The sequence below is a fragment of the Puntigrus tetrazona genome, chromosome 15 (genome assembly GCF_018831695.1).
Source record: "Puntigrus tetrazona isolate hp1 chromosome 15, ASM1883169v1, whole genome shotgun sequence".
NCBI lineage: Eukaryota > Metazoa > Chordata > Actinopteri > Cypriniformes > Cyprinidae > Puntigrus > Puntigrus tetrazona.
In genome coordinates, this window is record NC_056713.1 from 22,787,063 (window position 1) to 22,809,562 (window position 22,500).

At 38.1% G+C, this 22,500-nt stretch overlaps 3 protein-coding genes and 1 non-coding gene across 9 annotated transcripts in view; 1 reads left to right on the plus strand and 3 right to left on the minus strand.

Moving 5' to 3' along the window:
* Window positions 1–5,673, minus strand: part of LOC122359029 (nuclear mitotic apparatus protein 1-like) — a 9,686-nt gene extending 4,013 nt beyond the window's left edge. The window contains exons 1-12 of one of the 6 annotated variants that reach the window (XM_043259132.1): window positions 5,606–5,673; window positions 4,891–4,940; window positions 4,630–4,715; window positions 3,830–3,909; window positions 3,494–3,579; window positions 2,733–2,801; window positions 2,565–2,655; window positions 2,207–2,387; window positions 1,254–1,387; window positions 1,060–1,171; window positions 896–992; window positions 1–356 (exon numbers count right to left, since the gene is read on the minus strand). The exon at window positions 1–356 is cut by the window's left edge and continues 511 nt beyond it. In XM_043259132.1, the coding sequence (XP_043115067.1) occupies window positions 1–356; window positions 896–992; window positions 1,060–1,171; window positions 1,254–1,387; window positions 2,207–2,387; window positions 2,565–2,655; window positions 2,733–2,801; window positions 3,494–3,579; window positions 3,830–3,909; window positions 4,630–4,715; window positions 4,891–4,932 (1,334 nt within the window). In that variant the 5' untranslated portion in view covers window positions 4,933–4,940; window positions 5,606–5,673. Of the gene's footprint in view, window positions 357–895; window positions 993–1,059; window positions 1,172–1,253; window positions 1,388–2,206; window positions 2,388–2,564; window positions 2,656–2,732; window positions 2,802–3,493; window positions 3,580–3,829; window positions 3,910–4,629; window positions 4,716–4,890; window positions 5,350–5,605 lie in introns of those variants that run through there. The other 5 variants (XM_043259136.1, XM_043259131.1, XM_043259135.1 and 2 more) reach the window with 5 other exon arrangements.
* On the minus strand, window positions 3,631–3,759 carry LOC122359597. Its single transcript, XR_006252722.1, has one exon.
* A 913-nt stretch (window positions 5,674–6,586) lies between the features above and the next one.
* On the minus strand, window positions 6,587–21,368 carry numa1 (nuclear mitotic apparatus protein 1). Its single transcript, XM_043259129.1, is given in 24 exon segments — window positions 6,587–7,247; window positions 8,756–8,986; window positions 9,160–9,246; window positions 9,802–10,128; window positions 10,204–10,340; window positions 10,736–10,943; window positions 11,228–11,513; window positions 11,607–11,767; window positions 11,856–12,065; window positions 12,148–16,586; window positions 16,589–16,706; window positions 17,061–17,174; window positions 17,293–17,433; window positions 17,533–17,650; window positions 17,735–17,846; window positions 17,966–18,102; window positions 18,852–18,990; window positions 19,081–19,171; window positions 19,294–19,362; window positions 19,918–20,003; window positions 20,307–20,386; window positions 20,490–20,575; window positions 20,713–20,762; window positions 21,272–21,368. Coding segments are annotated over 23 exon segments (7,443 nt in total). The 5' UTR covers window positions 20,755–20,762; window positions 21,272–21,368; the 3' UTR covers window positions 6,587–7,223.
* Window positions 21,369–21,717: 349 nt separating this feature from the next.
* The window catches only part of lrrc51 (leucine rich repeat containing 51), a 4,491-nt gene continuing 3,708 nt past the window's right edge, over window positions 21,718–22,500 (plus strand). Inside the window, exon 1 of the mRNA XM_043258175.1 lies at window positions 21,718–21,993. Within this exon, the coding sequence (XP_043114110.1) occupies window positions 21,942–21,993 (52 nt within the window). The 5' untranslated portion in view covers window positions 21,718–21,941. The remainder of the gene's footprint in view (window positions 21,994–22,500) is intronic.

The following is a 22,500-nucleotide window of genomic DNA, read 5'->3' on the forward strand; positions in this document are numbered from 1 at the left end:
TTTGCCTCTAAAACAGACAGCTCTTCTTTATGCATTTGATTTTCACCGTAATGCCAGATCTGCTCTTTAAGAGATTTTACCTCCGCTGACAAAACCAGCATTTCTTCTCGTCTTTCTGAAGCTACAGAAGAAGCAGAGTCAAGCTCTTGCTGAAGTTTCTTAACGGTGTCCTCGTGCTCTTGACAATTTGATTTGATCACTTCTTTTAATGCAATGTTTTTCTCCTTCACAAGCTTCAGCTCATGATCTACAGAGTTATACTTGTTACTCAAATTTGTGATTTCGTCATCTTTTAGGGAAATTTGTTCGGACAAATCCAGCATTCGAGTCTGGAAGCTCTCGGTTTTGATCAAAGCCTGAAAAGAGACAAGATTGTCAATAAAATAAGTGGTTTATTTTGTCTTTTTTTTTTTTTGCATACTTGCAATTTATACAGTCAACAATCATGAGAAACTCAGAGATATATACATTTAAAAATAGCATAAATTGAAAACGTGTTGCAAAATGTTAAATAATAATAAAAACCATTTAAATGCATTTTTCAACCATTTATTTATTTATTTTAAATGGAACAAATGGATTAATTTGTAGAAAAATAAAGAAATTAAGTCCTTTAAACTATTAAATATCTTTACATTGAAAATAGATATTTGAATTTAATGTTATAAACAAAACAAATAAGCATGATATAAAAGGTTACATTTTATATTAAATAAAATTAATGTTGTACAATAAAAAAAAAAAAAAAAACACAATTTTTATTACATTTTAAAGCATGAATTAAATAGGTCTATCAATTTGTCAGTTTAAAAACAAATGTCAAATTTTATATTACTATTTAATTGATAACTGAAAAAAAAAAAAAAAAAAAAAAAAAAAAAAAAAGGTCTCTCACTTGAGCAGCAAAGGTTTGGTTCTCCTTTGTTAGTGCATCAATCATTTTCTTTTTCTGAGCGTTTTCGGTTTTCAAGTCTTGGCATTGCTTCACAACTCTGCGGATCAGACAGAGATGATAAAATAATCACCGGAAAACCCGATCTGACCTCTAGTGCACCTCACCTCTCGTTCTTCTCCTGGAGCTCCAGCAGCGCAGCTTTATGGTCCTTCTCCAGCTCTCCTTGTTCTCGCAGCATCCGCTCCACCCTGTGCTGTAACTGAGAAATCACGCCCTCTGTGTGCAGAAGAGAGAAGTTCAACCAACATATCAGAGCTGGACGGTTTCCCTCGTTCACTCAAGGCAGCTTGAAGGAAACCTTTCTCTGAGATGATGCTGATCTGATTGGCCAGTTCTTTCTCCAGCTCTTCCATCACGTCTCCCTCACGTGCCAAAACTCTCCGGAGTCTCTTCAACAGCCGCGGCGTGCTCAAAACATCCCGCACTGGAGAGCTGGAGACCAAAGGTTTACATTGTAATTCACTATGTATCTTTATGTGTGACCATGGAGCACTCAAGTGGCAATCTGAGGTGTATACGATCATCTGAAAGCTGAATAAATGAGCTTTTCGTTGATGTATGGTTTGCTAGAATTGGACACCATTTAGTCGAGATACAACTATTTAAAAAAAAAAAAAAAAAAAAAAAAAAAAATCTAAATATTTTTGCGAAAATGACATTTAAAGTTGTCCAAATTAAGTTCTTAGCAATGCATATTACTAATTAAAAATTAATTATTTACAGTACAAAAATATTTACAAAATTTACATCTTTACGGAACATAATCAGTACTTAATATCCTAATGATTTTTGCCATATAGAAGAAACATCTATCATTTTGACACGCACAACGCATTTTTGGTTTTTGCTACAAATAAACCTGTGCAACAAATCTTAACTTTAAAATTTACAATAAGCCGGCTATGATATAGCTACAATGCAGCTCAAACATAAAAATAATTATCTTCCCATTCACTAAGGCTGTATTTCTTTGTTCTATTTTTAACCAAAGACACAGTTTTCTATGTGAATGCATTTTAAAAAGTGTGATTTTTTTCCTGCGATATAAAGCACCACTGCAGTCTTCGTCACGTGATCCTTCAAAAAACATCCTAATATGCTGCTCAAGAAACACCACAGAAAATCAGTTTTGAAATGAAGGTTGAAAATAGCTGTGCTGCTGTAATACGTTTTATATTTCAGAGATCACCGATGAATAGAAAAGTTCAAAACAACAGCATTTATTTGACATTAGAGCACATCAGGACCTACCTGACTGAACCGCGCGTCACCGTGAAGTGCTTTTGAAACTGATCTCTGGGAGGGTTTTGGACTCGGCTGAAGATCGGAGACTCTTCGTCGGTGTATGAAGGCGAGCAGCAGCTGCTCTCGCTGCTGGAGGTGGAGAAAGTCATGACCGCTAGAGAGCGAGACAGAACGAAGATCAACAGACCTGCAAGGACGTTTGCATTACTCCTTCATTTGTTGACTTCAACAGCGTGTGAGCATCCAAGGCTTCAAATGTCCAACCTTAAAAATTCACGCCGACTGGATTTATTAAAAACTACTTTACGATTTCTAAGTGTTTAACAGGCAGTAGCTCAGCAAATGTGATCATGCGGCTGCTTACAGGCTTTGGTGAGGAACCTGTCTAGGCCTTCGTCTAAAGACAGGCCATCGGCGTCATCTTCTACGAAGTGAAACATGGACGCGATCATCAGCTGAAACAGAAACAGAGAGAAGGAAAATGATCAGAACGTGCAGAGATGTCAGAGACTGTCGCTTAGTACTCACTTACCCCTGTCTTTATGTCCAAAGGCACCATGTTGTACGTTTTGAAACCGCAATAACACAGAACAAGGACCACCTGCATGCACACATGAACACGAACGCATGAACGGTATTTTCCCCTTTTTTTTTTTTTTGTTTTAAATCAACACAAAGTGCACATTCAAATGTGCTTGTTCCAATGCAGTTTCATGGATCAGTTTCCAGGTTTTTGAAAAATAAATGTCTGGAATACAAGTTATGTTTCGAAAATGTTTCCATAAATATTAATAATAATAATAATAATAATAATAATAATCATCATCATCATCATACACACACACACATATATATATATTGTGAATAGTTTTTTTATCTTTTTCCATTATTTTAAAGGAGAAAAAAGCCTTAAAAATAGACAAATAATTTGCCTATCGAATAATAATAATAAATAATAATAATAATAAATAATAATAATAATAATAATTTAAAAAAAAAAAATCACATTTCCAAAGGTTTAGACAAAATCTTAGAAAAAAAAAAAAAAAAACCTCGCAGGAGTGTTTTATTGTTGGGAATAATACGTTAACGGGTTTTATAGCTTGTGTAGTATGACAGATAAAAAAAGATTTAAAAAAAAAAAAAAAAAAAAAAAAAAAAAAAAAAGGATAATCATCTAAAATTTATTCTTAAAAAATATATACCTCAAAGATATGAAGGAAAAAAAACTTTGTAGACAGTGAGCAGTTGATAATTCCTCTTAATGTATTGTTCACAGTGTAAACGTCGCACCTTGGCAAGCTGAAGCTCCAGCTCGACTCCCTCGCTGATCTTCTGTAACATGAGTTCAGCCTGTCCCGGGCTGAACCGAAAGTCAGCTGCATGTTGAAGGCGATAAAGGTCAGCAGAGGTCTACCCAAACACGTCTGTGTGTGTGGACCCATCGCACAGGGATCCCGAGGCCTCGGCAGGCCCTGTCGGCAGGATCCAGCATCGCTCTGCGTGGCGTCCAGGACTACAGCACGGCTCAGCTCAGCAGCCACACGAGGAACAACCACAGTCTGAGTCAGGATCAAACCCACAACCTTCCACCCCGCGGGCTGACTCCTTACCCGCTGACCCACTCACCCCGCAGCATGCTGAAGATCGCCTCCATCACAGCAGGAAACGGTGACAACGGCAGGCCGTCACGGAGATCCTTCCCCCGCCTGCGAACAAAGACCATCACATTTACATTTAACACGCAACCTGAAAGAATTAGTCAGACGCTTTTAACCAAATGAATAACGGCACGTGTAGAAAACCAGACGAGTTAAACTGGAGAAAGGCAGAAAAGAGAAACTTCTTAATGAACCGCATTAAAGTTTTCCCATTCAGTGGCATTAAGAGGTTTTCACTGAAGGGTTACGAGTTATGAACCGAATTAACAGGCTTCAACGTGAATGCTTGAAAATACAAGACCGTGTGTCACAGAACTACAACCCACGGTGATGAATCAAATTAAAACCAATGTTTCTGAATGAAAAATAATGTCTAGGTAGGAATCAATATGCATGTTTGTCGAGTAGTTAGAGAGAGCAGGGGTACTAACAGCATTTGCGGCTTTACGTGGGCCGTTGAGAATCGTGGGAAATGTGGTTTTAACCATTAAATGTGACCGTTTTAAAACTTTCTCAAAATAATGAAGGCTTATAGCTTCATCGAAAGCATACGGCGTTGCCTTGTAAACTGTTAAAACACAGACCTACCATTTTTATAAATCAAAGCTAAGAGGGAATCAAAATGGACATTTCCAGGTGAGGTGTTTGAAGGAGACCGTATGATATATTATATCGCGTTCTGAATTATGAAGTCAGGCGCTTCATATCGGACCGGACCAATCTGAAATGTCATGAAAAGGCATTCCCATCATAAACTTCACAGCTCACACTCTGTAGGCAAATTTAAGGAGTCGATGACCGTCCATCATCTGGATTATTCTGGTAAAGGGCTCCTCAGGATAAACACCGCAGATCTGTCACAAGAACGGTCTTTATGTTTAAATGTGTTGGTAAACTACGAATGCCAAGTCACCTTTATTTATATGTACATACACAGATTGTGTCAAAGTAATTACCAGTATCAAATTGAAGCATAGATTGCATAAATTTTCATTATTGAATTCAATAAAACATTAAAAGATGACTTACCCACGACAACAGCGCCGCCTCCTTAACCTCATTCAACTGCATGATGGACACTTAAAATAGATAAGGACACAGAAAGTCGATACATACTTTTGTGTGTTGACCACAAAAAAAACTAAATCTGTCATATGGTTAAACCCTATCCTCGCATTAAAATCACTTAGGTTGAGTTTTCCACTGATGCATGGTTTGTTAGGGCAAGGCAATGTTTTACAGTTTTAAAAAGTCAGTAAATCACATACTCAGAATCTGACTCAAACGCACAGCTGGTAGAAATCAAGAAAACAACACACGCCGACAAACAATAGCCACTAATCCGACATATTAGCCAGTGTTGGCAAATCCGGGGTTTTCCCGCGTAATCTGGTTACTTTAACACTGTTGCCGCGGGTCGAAGCAAGAGACCCCGATGATGCGATATTTAAATTTTACCGCCACAGGAACCGCGCCAAAACGTTTATTTCATCAAATAATCTTTTAGCCCAGTCGAAATGCGACTGCGATAGTTTTAAGTTTATGTCGTGAAAACCTGGCAACCCTGGTGTCAGCGCCTCGTCAACTCAAACGACGTCTGGTTTAGTAATCAATCAAATACTGAATATTCCTAACATAACGCGAATTTAAGAGCACTTCAGCGAGCGCGTACAGATTTGGTTAGTTTTCTAAAAATAAAGGTAGGCATGTTTATTAAAAAAATAAAAGAACGAGAGATGTTTACCGTAATCATATAATTAAATAACAAGCCTGTGCAGTCTTATCACCAACAACACGTCATCAAGAATGAAAACAATTTCGTAATTTATACAATGACGTAATACTTCCTCATTTTGTGTGTATGCGTTGCTCTATGTTCATTGGCTGTTATAAATTACGTGACCAATGTACTCCTTTCCCCCGAAACGTCGTTTTACAAATAATTGGTAATATAATGTTTATAAATACTTTGAATATGTGTTTCTAAATAAATAAACCCATAAACTCAAGAAACACTGAAGTCAAAATTGACTATATTTGTTAGCTCACACTGCTATTTTTGTGGTGAACCATTTGTCCGTGCAAATCAATCGAGACAATAAAAAAAAAGTTTGCTTTCATAATCCTTGATCCAAATCTGAAAATGCTCCGTCTCTGGTGACGTCAGTTTGACGGTATGGGCGTGAGCTTGACATCCTTAACCACGCCCCTCCGAGAGTCAGCGTTCTTTCTGAACGAAACGTCGTCTTTACTGCATCCAATCAATTCAAAGTAGAAAAAAAACAAGCAACGCCCATTAGTTTCTCTCTTAAGTAAAATCGGTCGCAAACTTCCGGTTCACGCGGACTTTAATCATAAACGCTATCCTTTTCTTTGGGAGTGGTTGAGAGTCACAACTTTTGTTTATAATGTCATAATTTAGTAATCATACATTAGATAAGGAAACCTTGAACACTCAAAATGTACAAATGTACGTTATTAGAATTGAACTTTAAATTCTATACACATGCAAATATTTCTCTAATCTTGTCATCCCTTCTATAACAATAATAATAATAATAATAATAATAAGCCTGCTTGTTCATACACAATATTTTTTTCCCTGACTACACAATTTAGTTTGATTGCAAACCTAAAAAAAAACACGTTTGACTGGTACTTTACCACATCTGAAAACAAATGACAACTCAAACTTCATAAATTCAGATTATGAATCCCTGAAAGAATACAGTTTTATTGAACACCGTGTTTTCCGAAGATTTCATGCAATCAGCAATCTCTTTAATATCTTTTGGCTCTGTACATTTTACAGTCTCTCATAATCTGATCAGTTTGTTAATTGATAATGAACATATTACACGTCTTTTATCTGACCGATACATGCATCATCTCAAAATTCCTGGCAAAAACTGAAATTTGTCAAATACAGATGTCTATAACAGTTTACATTTTAATATATAGCAGTTTTTTAAAGATCCAAAATATGTCTTGTCGCTGTATATTAAAAATGCACATTTTAAAAAAGGTAAAACTTTTTATACATCTCATTATATAACTAATGATTAAACTCGAATGGCTTTATAATACAGAATAAATTTGTTTCCAAACTCTACGTATATTAACTTTCAATGAAATGCTACGTTCATACGAACCTTCTATTCTAGCAACATCTGAAAAACCTGTCAAAGATTTGATATAAAAGACTTTATTACGGAACAAGGAACACACTTAAATATGATACAGCCAGTTACAGGACAGTAATTAAGACCACTGCATCCCATGAGGAAAATATAACTTATTTGAAAAGAGAAAAGAAAAGAAAGAATATGCCACGTATGGTTTTGGGGTTAAAATCCTCAGATTTACACCTTAATCCTGATCTTCATCTGAGGAGAGAAAGAAGAAGGAGATTATTCAATGCATTAAAATACATAAGAGCATGAAAGTTAGAAAGTACAACTGAAATAGGATGACAAATCATATTTTGAAAGTGAGAATAGATCTGGAGTTACACCAACATCAGGTGAAATGATCAGACCTCCACCAAACCTAAACAGAACCCCACTTGTGATTCTTTTCCCCCCAGCATCATGTATATTGTTCTACATGGACTATATTTATCAGTGGACACGACCACTGTGTTAAATCACATGCAAAAAAACTGAGCAAAAAGGTCAATTTAGATGTATGCAATTGCTGAGCAAGTACTGTAGAAATTACTTGATGTGCAACCATGCAACAACTTCAAATGTGGTTGATCCGGAACTGATCTAATATTTATAAACTAATATAATTTTACATAAAAAAGACTGATGCCAGACTTTTGTGAAACGATTTGCTCCGGTTGAAAAAAAACAAGTACATTTAATTGTTGAGGTTTTGCATTGAAAGCATTACCCAAAAACAAGCAGAAAGTTCGTCAAATAAAACGAGGTCACACCGGCCACCAAACTGACAAAGCTACCGTTCATTTTAGTCGACTGAATAGTTCACCCAAGTATTTCCTGGAAATATTTGCTAGATGCAGATGAGTTTATTTTATCATCAGACTTGGAGAAATATAGCATTAATGATGGACTCGCTCAGCAGTGGATGCTCTGCAGTGAATGGGTGCCGTCAAAAATAAAAATAATCCACACCACTCCATCAGTTAACATCTGGAGAAGCCAAAAGCTGCGTTTGTAAAAAAACAAGTATATATATATATATATATATATATATATATATATATATATATATATTTTTTTTTTTTTGGTTATTTGCCCTCTATAATGAAAAAAGTCATCTTGTCTAAATCAAGAGAGAAATATGCACAGATCAATTTTAAATGAAAGCATAATAATAATAATAATAATAATGCTTCTGTAGCCATTAATTTTTGAACTAAAGTGCTGTGGATTATTGTGATGTTTTTAATCAGCTGTTTGGACTCTCATTCTGACGGCACCCATTCACTGCAGGGCACTGAGACAGTGATGTAATGCTACATTTCTCCAAATCTGAAGAGGAAACAAACTCGCCTACAACTTGGAAGGCCTGAAAATGAGCAAATCTTCAACTAATTTACACTTTTGGGTGAACTACTCTAACACCAGAGGGTGAGTGAAATAATCCCACACAGTGGAAAGACGCCTGCAGTGTTAAGCATTACAGCCACACACAACAGCAGATACATACAGTTCAATACTTAGATCAGCGGAGCGAGTCACAGTGCTTCCTAAACACACACAGCAAAACCTTTTTAATTCACCTGCAATTTCTAACAAATACTGGAATTTGAACAAATCAAACATTCTTTTGAATGCATTATACATATATATATAAAAAAAGCTTGTTCTATCATCTTCTGTACCAGACTGTGAGTAACGCCACAGATCTACAGAGAGGGTTTTACCTTTTTGGCATTGGAGGATTTGGGGGATTTGTTTCGGGGAGACTTTCTCAGAGCTGAGTCCAGTGGAGATTTGCCGGCCACGGCCGAGCGCAGGGCACGACTGGCCACGGCGGGAGATTTGCGAGCGCTGTTACGCAGCTTGTTGAGGCCTCGCTGGAGCCTGCTGTCGCCACGACCGCTGTTCTTTGGAGTATTTACAACAGTGAACATCACAGACTGCCTTCGCTCGGCCTACAGACGAAACAAAGTGAGAGAAAACATGATTCATGCTCTCTTTAACAACAACATAAAATTAGATTTTGGTAAATTTGGCATGATCAATTTTAATAAATTAAGTGAGCAATTTACTCTCAATTAAAGTCTAGGTTAGTAACAACCACAGACGTCTAATAAAAGTATCTTACCGGCGAGTTTGGAGGTCTGTTTTGACTGTTGCCGAACCTGCCTTTAGGTGTCATTGGTCGCGGGAAGCAACTTGCCAGCTTCTTTGTCTGTGAAAACACCATTACTTGTGAACCAGTTTTACATTTTAGTAACATTACCCAGTTTCACAGACGAGTCTTAATCCTAGTCCTAGACTAAATGTAAATCTGAGCTGTTCCAGATGAAAGAAACTCAAACCTTAAAGCATATCGGTGCCTTTATTTTGTCTTAAGATACATACTAGCAAAGCTATTTTTAAGGCATGTTCATAAAAATGACTTAAATGTCCTAATTTAACTATGGTCTGATCCTGGTTTAGGATAATCCATGCCTACAAATCCTTAAGAGTTTATTAGATGTTTTATTTTTTCACCAAATCTTTTTCCATTGAATTTCTTTTGGCCTACTTTTAATGGTTCAATAACATTTTAATAAAGAGCATGTCTAATGAATCAATTTTTTATTTATTTATTTATTTAATTATCTCTATCCTTTAATTCAGTTTTACTGGTTTAATTATTTTTTTTACAAACAGAAAACAATCTTAAAAAATTGGATTCACTAAATTAATTAAAACAAAATTCAAATCTTTTATTTTTTTTTTTTTTTTTTTTTTTTCATACCTCAGGTGTGTCTGGGCCTTGTAGCTGAGAGCCGGGGCGTTTGGGAGCCAGAGGGCTGCGTTTATGTTCTGAAGCACGAATGTTTGAGCTGGTTTGCTTGGCCCGGTGAGCAGCAGTGCTGGACCGGATTTGACCCGGCAACATGGTCGCACGCTGGGGCTGGGAGCTGGCAGAGCTCTGGCTCGAACTTGGCGCAAGGGAGAAGCGGCGAGAGTTCAGAGACTCCTGGATCTGACCTGGCATCATGGACGCACGTCGGATCGTCTCATCTGGGTCACCCAATCGCAGATCCTCATCTGTTATAGTGAACGAGGGTCCCAGACTGGGCTGTCGAGGCAGTCGATAGGTTGAGACCTAGTCTTCTACAAACAATGCAACAAAAGCAAACTATTCCAAGCTTACCCTGGACTCCAGCGGGTAGCTGCTCTTCAGGTGAGGCAGACAGGCTTTGTTTCGCGCCTGTAGTTCTGCGATGCGCATCCAGTCGTCTGCAGCATGTTCAGGTTCATTCTCTGCTCCGATACAGAACGTACTGGTGGCTGCGCAACACAAAATAAGTTATTGTATTATAATTATATTATGTTATTCTGTGTGTTACATATCAGTATTACTTTAAAATAAGCATTAAATTTATGAAAATCATTAAAATAAGAATTGCAGTCGTTGCAATTTAATAATCATACTAAGCCTTACTGCAATTTCACTTAAATAAATAAAAAGTGTTACTTAAACTTAAAAAAAGAACTATTTCAGCTAGTTGCCATGGCAACAATTCACTAAAACAACAACTAAATCTTAAAATAAAATTAATATTTTATAATTTAACAAAACAATTAAAATCTAAATAAAAACTTTAACACACTCAAGTATAATAAAATCTCATTGGTAATCCACAAAGTAACTGTGGCAATGAAGTCTAATGACAACATTTCACCTCTTGGTGGGCCAGCGTTGTACACAGTGCTTCTGCGATATCCAGGCAGACTCTGAAGGGTGTCTGCTTTTGATAAAGTTGCTGCAGCACTTTCCTCTGAGAGATCCATGGAAAAGGGCCGTAAATGTTGAACTGTCAAGTTGGGCTGAGATCGTGCTGAATGCAGACTTGAAAATGACTCATCGCCTTCAGCACTTCCTGATGCCTTCTTAACAAGCAGGAATAAAAGAACAAAACACACTTTAGAATCTTAGCGACCCAGTACTAGAAAAAACCCAAAGAGAGACCTGATCATTTTGCGATGCTACAAGAAAACATTTTTGCTCAAAGAAAACAAATACAACAATTTACATCTCCGCCATTTTGGAGACATATGCACACTTCAACGTATTTGATATTAGTCAGCCTCGTTTACGAAAGCAATAAGCATTGTTTGCGCTTAGGGGAAAGAGTGCATATGCGTTAGGCAACTAGAAGACTGCATTTCCTTACCTTAGCCAAGGTGATGTTGATAACCTGCGTAGTACGACGTCTGCGAGCCGAAGCAGTGAGCTTCTTTGCAGAGTCAACCACAAGATCGCCAATGGAAGTGATGCTGGACTCTAGTTTGTGCTCAAAGGCATCATTGTGGTCCCCTTTACGCTTGATGCCTTGTTGACTCATAGGCGTGAAGTAGAGAGTCTCCAGGGATTCAGCCCCCAAGGCACGACGTTTAGCAGCCAAACGCTCAGAACTGCGTACCAGGGGAGTGCTGGATTCACCCGGGATTGCAGAACGACTGCCAAATTGGGAAAAAAAATTACAATAACACTGGATGAATTACCTGGATGAATATACAATATGAGAAGCTTTTATGATTTCATTGCATTACCTGTTAGCGTTGAGCGAATCGTTCAACTCAAACTCCAAACTGTCTGTACTGGTGTCCTGCTGTTTCTCCTGGACTCTAGTGTAGAAACCGTCTCTGTGTCTCATATTCTCTTTGTCATTGGTCATCTTCTGCTCTCGCAGTTGCCTGTCAGCAAAGTCGACCTACAACAGGCACACAATTAGACATGAATCTTTAAGTTTAAAGCTTGATTCTCATTTCCACATTCTTTACATATCAAACTGTACTAACTTGTGTTTCCAAGCTTTTCACTTTGGCTACAAGGTTCTTCTCCTTGGTGTTTGCCTGGTCTAGTTCCATGCGAGCTAGTGTTAGTTCCATCTCCAGAGCTTTGACTTCCCTCTTGCTTGCCTCCAACGACTGCTCAAGAGTTTTGTTCAGCTCCTGAGCCTCCACCAGGAGCTGCTTTTTACCATTGTAGTGATTCTTGGCCTTCTCCACCTAAAAATGCATAGCAAGTTAAGTCCAACTCTAGGTTGTCCAAAACTCTCAAAAACATAAATACTCATGAAAGAAACCAGACCTGTGATTTGTAGTGTTCTACCGCTTCCGACTTGGTCTTCAGCTGTTCCAGGAGTTCCTGATTCTGTTCCTTATGCTTTTGGGAAGCCTTTTTGAGAGCAAGGATGAAACCATTTTGCTCCTCCACCTTCAAATCCAGCTCAGCTCGAATCTTCTGGGAGGCATTACACTCCCTCTGGAGAGACTGATTGAGAGAACTCAGGTGGTCCTTTTCTACTCTCAGCATCTCCATATTCTGCTGGAGCCCATCAAGTTGATGATTGTCGGCATTAAGCTCAGCAATCCTCTTCTCCAGGTCTTCCTTTGAGTGTTGGATCTCAATTATATCTTTCTCCTTTTGTTGGCACAGCATTTCCATCTTCCCCAGCTTCTGATCCAAAGTCTGCAGACGTCTGTCTTTGTCTGACATGTCACAACTGGCAGTTTCTAGTTTTCTCTGTAGGTTTACAACCTTCTCTTCCAGCACTCTGCGGAGATCTTCCTCAGACTGTATGGCCCTTAACTGCTGATCATCAATTTCATCTTTAAGATAACTTATTTGAGTTTCCCTTTCTGAGGCAAGAGTGGACACCTCTAGTATTTTAGCCTGAAGTGCACTTACATCCTTCTCAAGCTCCTGAGCCCTTTCTTTAATGTTCTCTTGCTCACAAACCTTCTTTTTAAGCAACTGAACTTCAGAATCCTTCTGAGAAGCTGTAGTTGTCAACTCTGCCACTTGCATCTTAAGAGCAACCAGGTTGTCCTTCAATGTGTTGTGTTCAACCTCTAAAACAGAAATCTCCTGTTGCTTCTGCACTTCATTTTCTTGGTAATTTTGGATTTCATCTTTGAGAGAGGTTACTTGTGTCAATAGGTTGTCCTTTTCCTTTTGCACGGTTTGAAAATTCTTCCGGTACTCCTCCAGGTTTTGTTGTTTTTCAACAAGGAGCTCACCAATCTTCTTCTCCAGGTCTTGCTTTGAGTGTTGGATCTCAAAAACTTCAGTTGACAGGATTTCTCTTTCTTTTCTCACCTCTTCCAAATTCTGCTGGTACTCCTCCAGTTTTTGTTGTTTCTCAACAATCTTCTTCTCCAGATCTTCATTTGAGTGTTTGACCTCAAAGATATCCTTCTCCTTTTGTTGACACAGCAGTTCCACCTGTTTCAGCTTCTGATCCAAAGACTGCAAAAGATGGTCTTTGTCTGAGACTTCACAACTGGTAGTTTCTAGTTGTCTCTGTAGTGTTGTAACCTTTTCTTCAAGCATTCTGCGGAGATCATCTTCAGACTGTTTGGCCCTTAACTGCTGGTCATTTATTTCATCTTTAAGAGAACTTATTTGAGCTTCCCTCTCGGAGGCAAGAGTGGAGACCTGTAGAATTTTAGCTTGAAGTTCTATTAAATCTTTCTCAAGCTCCTGAGCCTTTTCTTTAAGGTCCTCTTTTTCACAAACCTCCTTTTGAAGCAACAGAAGCTCAGATTCCTTCTGAGAAACTGTGGTTGTCAACTCCGCCACTTGTGTCTTGAAAGTAGCCAGGTTTTCCCTCAATGTGTTGTGTTCAACCTCCAAAACAGAAATCTCCTGTTGCTTCTGCACTTCATTTTCCTGGTAATGCCCGATTTCATCTTTGAGTGAGGTTACTTCAGTTGACAGGCTGTCTCTTTCCTTTGTCACTGTTTCCAAATTCTTCTGGCACTCTACCAGCTGTTGTTTCTCAACAACAAGCTCACCAAGCTTCTTCTCCAAGTCCTCCTTTACCTGATGGACATCTTTTGCCTTATGCTGGCACAGCAGATTCATCTGCTTCAGCTCCTGATCTAAAGTCTGCAGAAGTTGGTCTTTGTCTGAGACGTCTCGAATGGCAGTTTCCAGTTGTCCCTGAAGGGTTTCAACCTTCTCTTCCAGCACTTTGCGGAGATCATCTTCAGTATGTCTAGTCTTCAACTGATTTATCAATTGATCTTGAAGAGAATCAACACAAGCCTCCCTCTCAGAGGCTAGTGTGGAGACCTCAAGGATTTTAGCTTGAAGTTCCTTAATCGTTCTCTCAAGTTCGTCATGCTTGGCAGTCTCAAGCTCCCGAGCTTTTTCTCCAAAGCTCTCTTGCTGGTGAAGCTTTTCTTGAAGCAAGACAAGTTCCGAATGTTTCTGTGAAGCTGCAGTCGTTCCCTCCACTAACTTCTTCTCAAGAACAGCCATGTTCTCCTTTAACATGTTGCTTTCAACCTCTAAAACAGCTATAACCTGTTGCTTCTGCACCTCAGTGTCCTGGTAGCCACAAATTTCCTCTTTAAGAGAAGCTACTTCAGTTGACAAGTGGTCTCTTTCCTTCCTCAATATGTCCAAATTCTGCTGGCACTCAGAAAGCTGTTGCGTCTCAACATGTAGCTCAACAATCCTCTTCTCCAGTTCCTCCTTTACCCGATGCGTTTCATAGACATCTTTCTCCTTTTGAAGGAAACGCCCTTCCATATCTTTGAGTTTTTGATCCAAAGAGCCCAGTAGTTTGTCTTTATCCACAGCGCAACGATTGATTGTATCCAGTTCTCCTTGTAGTGTGCCAACCTTCTGCTCCAGTTCTCTGCGAAGTTCATCTTCAGACTGTTTGGCACGTGATTGTTGATCCTTCATCTCATTTTGAAGAGAAATTACTTGATCCTCTCTTTGAGAGGCAAGAGTGGAAACCTCTACAATTTTTTCCTGAAGTTCACACACCTTTTTCTTAAACTCTTCACACTTGACTGCCTCAAGCTCCAGAGCTTTCTCTCTTAGGGTGGCTTGATGGGAAAGCTCCTGTTGAAGCAAGAGGAGTTCAGATTCCTTTTGGGAAGATGTATTTGTCACCTCCACCAACTGGTTCTGAAGAGCAGACATGTTTTCCTTCAAAACATTGTAATCAGCCTGTAACACAGACACTTCTTGTTGGGAAAGGCAAATTTCTTTCTGGAGAGATGATACCTGAGTGGATAAATGGTCTCTTTCTTTTGTCAGCATTTCTAAATTCTGTTGGCACTCATTCAGTTGTTGGTTCTGCTCAGTAATCCTCCTTTCCAGGTCTTCTTTTGCTTGGTGCATCTCAGTCACATCTTTCTCTTTTTGTTGGCACAGCAATTCCACCTGCATCAGCTTCTGATTTAAAGACTGCAGAAGACCATCTTTGTCAGCAGCATCATGATTAGCAGTATTTAGTAGTTCTTGTAGATTTCCAACCTTCTCCTTCAGCTCATTGCGTAGATCATCTTCACTCTGCTTGGCCCTCAATTTTTGATCCTTCATCTCATCTTGAAGAGAACTGAGACAAGCTTCCCTCTCTGAAACAAGTGAGGTTATCTCCTGGATTGTGGCCTGAAGCTCACTCACAGTCCTCTCAAGCTCTTCGCGTCTGGCTTTCTCTTGCTCCTGAGCTTTTTCTCTTAGGGTTTCTTGCTGACAAAGCTCCTGTTGAAGCAAGTGGAGCTCAGATTCCTTCTGTGAAGCTGTAGCCATCATCTTGGCCAACTGATTCTGAACAGAAGTCATGTTTTCCTTCAACACATTGTGCTGTGCCTCTAAAACAGACAATTCTTGCCGTTTCTGCACTTCATTTTCACTGTAATGGCAGATCTGCTCTTTAAGAGATTTTACCTCCGCTGACAGAAGCAGCATTTTTTCTTGTTTTTCTGAAGCAATTGAAGAAGCAGAGTCAAGCTCTTGCTGAAGCTTCTTAACAGTGTCCTCATGCTCTTTTTGACTCGATTTGATCATTTGATTTATTTCAACATTTAGTTCCTTTACAAGCTTCAGCTCGTGGCCTACATTGTCATAATCATTCCTCAGATTTCGGATTTCTTCATCTTTTAGGGAAATCTGTTGGGACACATCCAGAATTTGTGTTTGAAGGCTTTGGATTTCGGTCAAAGCCTGACTAAGCTTGTTCTCCTCCTCTGTTTTCTCCTGTTTGAGAATATTTATTTGCTCCTCAAGGTCTCCAATGGACTGCAGATGCTCATCAAGCTCTTGCTGCACTGTGCATGCCTCCTTTTTCAGGGATTCATTTTCTAGCACTACTTTTTGATGCTCTTCTAGCTTTCTCTCGTAATCCTGGACTCTGGCTCTGGCACTTTGCAAGTCCAGAATAAGGACATTCAGAGCATCCTGCTGTGACGCCCTTTCCATTTCCAAAACCTGGATCTCAGCATGCAAAGCGCTAACCATCTTATCTAAAGAGGCTACCTTCCCTTCCAGCTCCTCTCTCTGTTGGCGAAGGTCAGCAGAGATTTTAATCTCTGCTGTCAATTGCACTTCCACCTGTTGCAGACGAGAAACGTCACTTTCCAGAGCTGATATTTGTGTGGTGAGCATTTCCTTCTGTGTCCATAAAGCCTCCTGCAGTGTTTCTCTTTCCAAACGGATGCTGGTGATGGATTGCTCCAGATCGAACACCACCATTTGGAGTCTTTTGGTTTCCTTTTCAAAAAGCCTCTCTCCTCAGCCAACAAAGCCTCAACTTCTGCCTTTTCCTTCTCAAGACGGTAGATAGTATCCTGAAGCTGAGCGAGTTTAAGAGTCAGATCTGCCAACTCCTGTTTAAGCTTCTCCCACTGATCAAATCAAATGAGATTAAAAAAATGTTACTAAAAACTAGACAACTGCAGTAATATGTATTTTGTTCATCATTGAACTGTTGTATCTTATTATATTTCCCACTTTACAGTGAATTTACAGATGTGAACATGTGAGCTTCAGACTCTAAATTAACCAAGCTTGTACTTCTCGGATGTCATCAGATTTGCAACATAATCATAATACTACACATTAAATCTTCTTATGCAAAAAAAGGTATGCCTAGTAAAGCTGAATAACTGGTGCACTGTGAATACATTATTTCTGCAACATCAAACTAAAAGTGCAAATTACAAATAACTATAAATAAAAGAAATTACAGAACATCTCACCTCCATAATGGGCCCCAAAACCTCTCCTTTCTCTTGAGATTGAGCTTTCTGTAGCTCATCCTCCAGAACGGAGATCTTTCCCAGAAGTATCTGAACATGCTCACTCAGACTTTCCTGCACAAAGAGAACAAAAAATAAATAAATAAATAATAAAATAAGAGAGTACAAACCATATGGTACATTATTAACATAAGAATTACGATTGCTTTCCAGTTTATCAGAAATGCTCTACCTTGTGTGTGATGGCGTCATTTAACTCCTTCTCCAGGAACTCTTTTCTGCTTTTCCACTCAGTCTGTGCAGATTCGTGAGCCAGTGTGAGTTTGGCAACTTCCTCCTCAGCTCTTGCCAGCTGAGCGAAAGCATTTCGCACCTGATGGGACCAGACACGGGTAATAATTATCTGATTTGATTCATTATTTTAAGCAGGCCAAAAAAAAAAAAAAAAACCTTCAAGGAAACAGCATATCACCTGTACAGTAAGTGTCCCATTCTCCTCAGTCAGTTCATCAATCTTTCTCTCTTTCTGGGAGTTGTCTGTTTTTAAGTCCTGGCATTGCTTTAGAACCTCATGCACTCTCTGGAGAAGACTGTGCAGCAAAAAAAAAAAGTCACTTTAAACAAACGTTTTATTCAGTTATATACTGGAAACCCCGACCTCTAGTGCACCTCACCTCTCGTTCTTCTCCTGGAGCTCCAGCAGCGCAGCTTTATGGTCCTTCTCCAGCTCTCCTTGTTCTCGCAGCATCCGCTCCACCCTGTGCTGTAACTGAGAAATCACGCCCTCTGTGTGCAGAAGAGAGAAAACAGTTCAACCACTTCATAACAGACCACCACTTTATCTCATTCACTCCAAGCAACACAATAAAATGAAAAGAAACATGGTGATGGTTGATCTTCAGTACCCTTCTCTGAGATGATGCTGATCTGATTGGCCAGTTCTTTCTCCAGCTCGTCTCTCACGTCTCCCTCATGTGCCAATTCTTTCCGCAGTCTCTTCAGCTGGAAATGCGGCGTGCTCATAGTATCCTGGACCGGAGAGCTGAAGATCAAGAGCGTAAGGGTATTATTTGGTCATTTATCACTCAGTAAACCATCATATGCAACTCTACATGTTACCAACATCATGCAACATTTCTATCTTCGCTGAAAACAAAATATTCCAAAATCGGTGACTATTTTAAGCTTAAAATACTATTCTGTCATTGAGTTATATTAAATCTGTGCGTGTGGGCCTTCAAAGTGTTTTAAAGAAAAAACTGTTATAACAAGGCATTCATATTAGAAGTGAATAGGACCAATTTTGAAGGATTTAAAAAAAAAAAAAAAAGCAGATGGTTTATGAAAAAGAATGAGATAAACTGTTCTGTTAAAACCTATAGGCACAGACAGGACTTAGACTAAACCAGGATTAGGTTATAGTTCAATTAGGACATTTTAAGATCAGATAATTTTTAATCAGCTCAGATTTACATTTTACATATGAGCTGCATCATGTTTTAGAATTTTAGAATAACTGCATACAAAAGTAAAACTGATATGACTTTGCACAGAAAAGGTTAGTAAGCCTTTTAATATTGGCAAATACATTTCCACTTAAGTACTTTCGGGGTGAATTTTAAATCAACAAAACGCTAATATTTAATGTAGAAAAAAAGATAGATTGCCATTCACTGTCACAATACAATTACAACTTTTAAAGCAGTGACGTATTTAACCTTTTTTTATGGCTTTGGTCAAGAAGCTGCTTTGTCCTTTAGGAAAAAAAAAAAAAAAAAAAACTACACTGACCCGTCCGAACTTGAAGCCACTGTACAAAGCTCTTGAAACTGAACCCTGGGAGGCCTTTTGGACCGGCCGATGATTGGAGAGTCATCATCTGTGTATAACAGCGAGCTGCCGCTGCTTCCACTGCTGGAGTTCATGAAAGCTGCAGAGAAAGCACGTAGGATAGACGATTAATAGACGGGCATACATTTTTAAATGCATAATCAGATCACTAAGCATCATGATTACTTACAGTCTTGGGCTAGAAACTGATCTAGGCCTTCGTCTAAAGACAGACCATCCCCATCATCTTTTACGAAACGAAACATGGAGGTAACTTCCGACTGACACAGACAGGGAAAAAGAGATAAATAAGAACCTAATGTTAGAGAGCGATCGTTTGTAAGTTGCAGTAAGCAAAGCATCTAGTGATAGACAGAATGTGGACATTAGTAAAAACGCTCACCTCCACATCTGAATCCATGGGGAGCTGAATGCCCTTTTTAAAGGTGCAGTAACAAAGCAAAAGAGCCACCTGCACACATACATTAACATAGAAAAGTGCATAAAATGTCACTGGCATATCATTAAAGAAACTATTCATCTACGAAATAAGCTTGGTGTAAGTAACCAGTCACAAAACTAAAAGTATAAGTAATTTCTGTTGCTCATACAAAGCTTCAGAAAACTTTGACTATAAGAGAACATATAAGCTACTTTTAACTTAAAGCTGAACAGCGTGTAAGTACTTAATGAGATTTAGTTTGTTATGCAAAAAAATTCACACATTCAGCATTAATATAAAGCTATAATTTAGCATTTTCAACGGGTTTCAATATTTTTGATACCACAGACTCCAACTATTAATTATATATTATTATGTATAATATTAATGTAATTTATAATTAAATTATTACTTAATGTGTATTATTTTTTTTTTTTTTTACCTTTTATTATTACTTATTTTCTGAATTATTCCAAGTAATTTTATAACTTTGAAATACTTTGACATCATTTGAAAATAATATTTATTTATTCACTGTTGTTATTTATTTATTTTAAAACCCCTGATTAAAGCACACATTTATACCTTTGCAAGCTGAAGCTCCAGTTCAGTCCCTCCGCTGATCTTCTGTAAGATGAGGGAACTTTGTCTTTTGAGGAGGTGAAAATCATCTGTACGTGCAAGAAATACTCTATTTATATTTCAAGTATATAAAAAAATATAGATGCATCTAAATGCAAAAAAAAAAAAATTTAAAAATAAAAATTGCATAACATTAAAAGGACATGGCCGTGACAGAAGGCGAGTTTGCAAAATAGTTACTTTTTAAGTGATGACACTCTCAACACAGAAAAATATATTCCGTGTCAATCAACTTTTTGCAGCAAATACTGTAAAAAAGAGTATAATTTGCTACTAAAACATTTCTCACTCAATCAAGCATTATCATCCATGACTGCTGATTCGAAACCTACCATGCAAAACACTGAAAATTATTTCCACGTTCTTGTAAAGGGACAAAGTCTTAAATTCCTCAGTGTTCTCCATGCCCCCTCTAAACCAACAGATAAAGCATTTGTCAGAAATAAATAGGGTTAGCTCTAGTTATAAAGGCATTTCCATATTTACCATCCAAGAGTTTAAAAATGGCAACTCACAGTCTGAAGCAGATCTTCAGGAGCCGAGTCCCTTCTCTCATGGGAACGAACTCCCAGGCGAGTTTCTCTGGAAGCATGGTATTCATCTGTCGAAAAAGCAACAGTCACTACAAACGTCTTATAGAAGAAACAGGCTATAAAACCAATATGTCATCAGACTAGCAATATACTGTATTTGTATGTTCTTTGATCAAGTTAAAACTAAACTGGATAACACACTTACCCATGCAAAGAGCGGTCCCGCCTTGTTTATATTAAACTTCATGGCGGACTCTATAAAAACATATTTAGAAATGATAATACAGCAAATAAGGTGGAGAGAAAAAACAAATCAAGGTATAATATTCAGTGACTAATAAGTGTGGCTAATGTTTACACTTGTTAGATTGTTACAGTTCTGGATAAAAGACACTGGAAGAGGCCAAAATGAAAATTTTTAAGGATACAGTTTGTATTTTGTAATGGTAATAAAATTATCACATGTTTTTAATCAACTTAAAACCACAAACACATATCTACTGTAGAATATGGTGCATATAATTAGCTTGATATAAACTTGCCGAAGTGTTACGAAGTGCAAATAAATGCAATAATAATAATAGATGCAGTAAAATTAGACTCAACAAGTAAAGTCGATTTGTTTACTCCGTAACATCTCGCCCGTTAACTTCCTCGAAGTTTAAAAGCTAGAATATATCCTCGTGTCACAAACACTGCCCTCGTGAAATGTTCATAAAACGCTCAATATGATGACTATGCAATAATGAATTAAATGTCTTTACCGTGATTTCAGAGTGAGACGAAAGAAAGACACACATCGAAACACCGGCCGAAACGTTTTCAAATTCAAACTCACAGCGTCGACTGTTTGTGAACCGCTATTGGTTGTCACGTGATGACGCAAAGCACGGTTCTCATTGGTTACCTCAAATCAAAGTAGCCAATGGAAACGCAGCTTCTTCCGCGACGCCCCTGTAGGAAGTTTTTCAAAAGTCTATGCCTTTTTTGTGTCGTTACAAAAGGCACACATTTGTGCCAAAAGTCATATTATTCCACGTATAGTTTTAGAGATTTGAAATTATAAAGCTTATAACCATGTCTAATGATGAAACAGACAAAGAAAGTAAAATAAGAAAAAAAAAGAAACCGCCAGAAGATCGAACGAACTACATATCCCAGAATGCTATACTACGCCTATGGTTTCCATAGTAACTTTGTTGGGGTCCGCCCGAACTGCTGTGACCCAAAAGTTGCTATGATTAAAGAACGCTTTATTTACAGTGATATATATTTTTTTAATTATTCATTTATTTAGGATTTACATTTTAATTGTCATTTTATGTAAATTCGCTTTTTTTGCTCGTTAGCCTTAATCAAGATTAATCCGTTTTTGTACTTTTAACCTTATTGCAATTTGCAGTTTTTAATCTTGTTTTCTGCAGAAGTTGGACCATGTTTGGATCTCCAGTAGATTTTTCATTTAGGGAGCTCAACACGGTTTCAGGTGTGTTTCTTCAGTTCATACTTTAATCGGTTTGAAAGTTTTGCTTGATTCTAACAGCCCATTAAATCATTTTTTTAAGTCAGCGTGAATGGCAATCGAAACTTACTTTCCGTTAACGAATAAGGCCCATTTTCGTTAGAAACTTGGTAGAATTGTCGGATACGTAAACGAGTCGTTCTTTTGATTCGGATAGTTCCAATGAATCGGATCTTTCGGTTTAAAGAACCGAGCGGGTTTGACTTTAACGCTTTTAAGTAAATATATTGGCCAAATGCTAAAAAATATAATTACCCTTTTCAGACTTGCATAACACATGCTGACGCAAACATGTTCAGGTTTTATCAGGAGTAAATATAATATCCTAAGTGAGTTAGTTTTTTATTTGATGCTTATCAAATCCCACAGTCACCAATTTCTTCCATGCCTTTTTTTTTGCTTCTATTGAAGCAATTGTCTAAGAAGAAAAGAGTTTAAAAACTACCAGTTTGCCTGTTTTTACTAAAACGT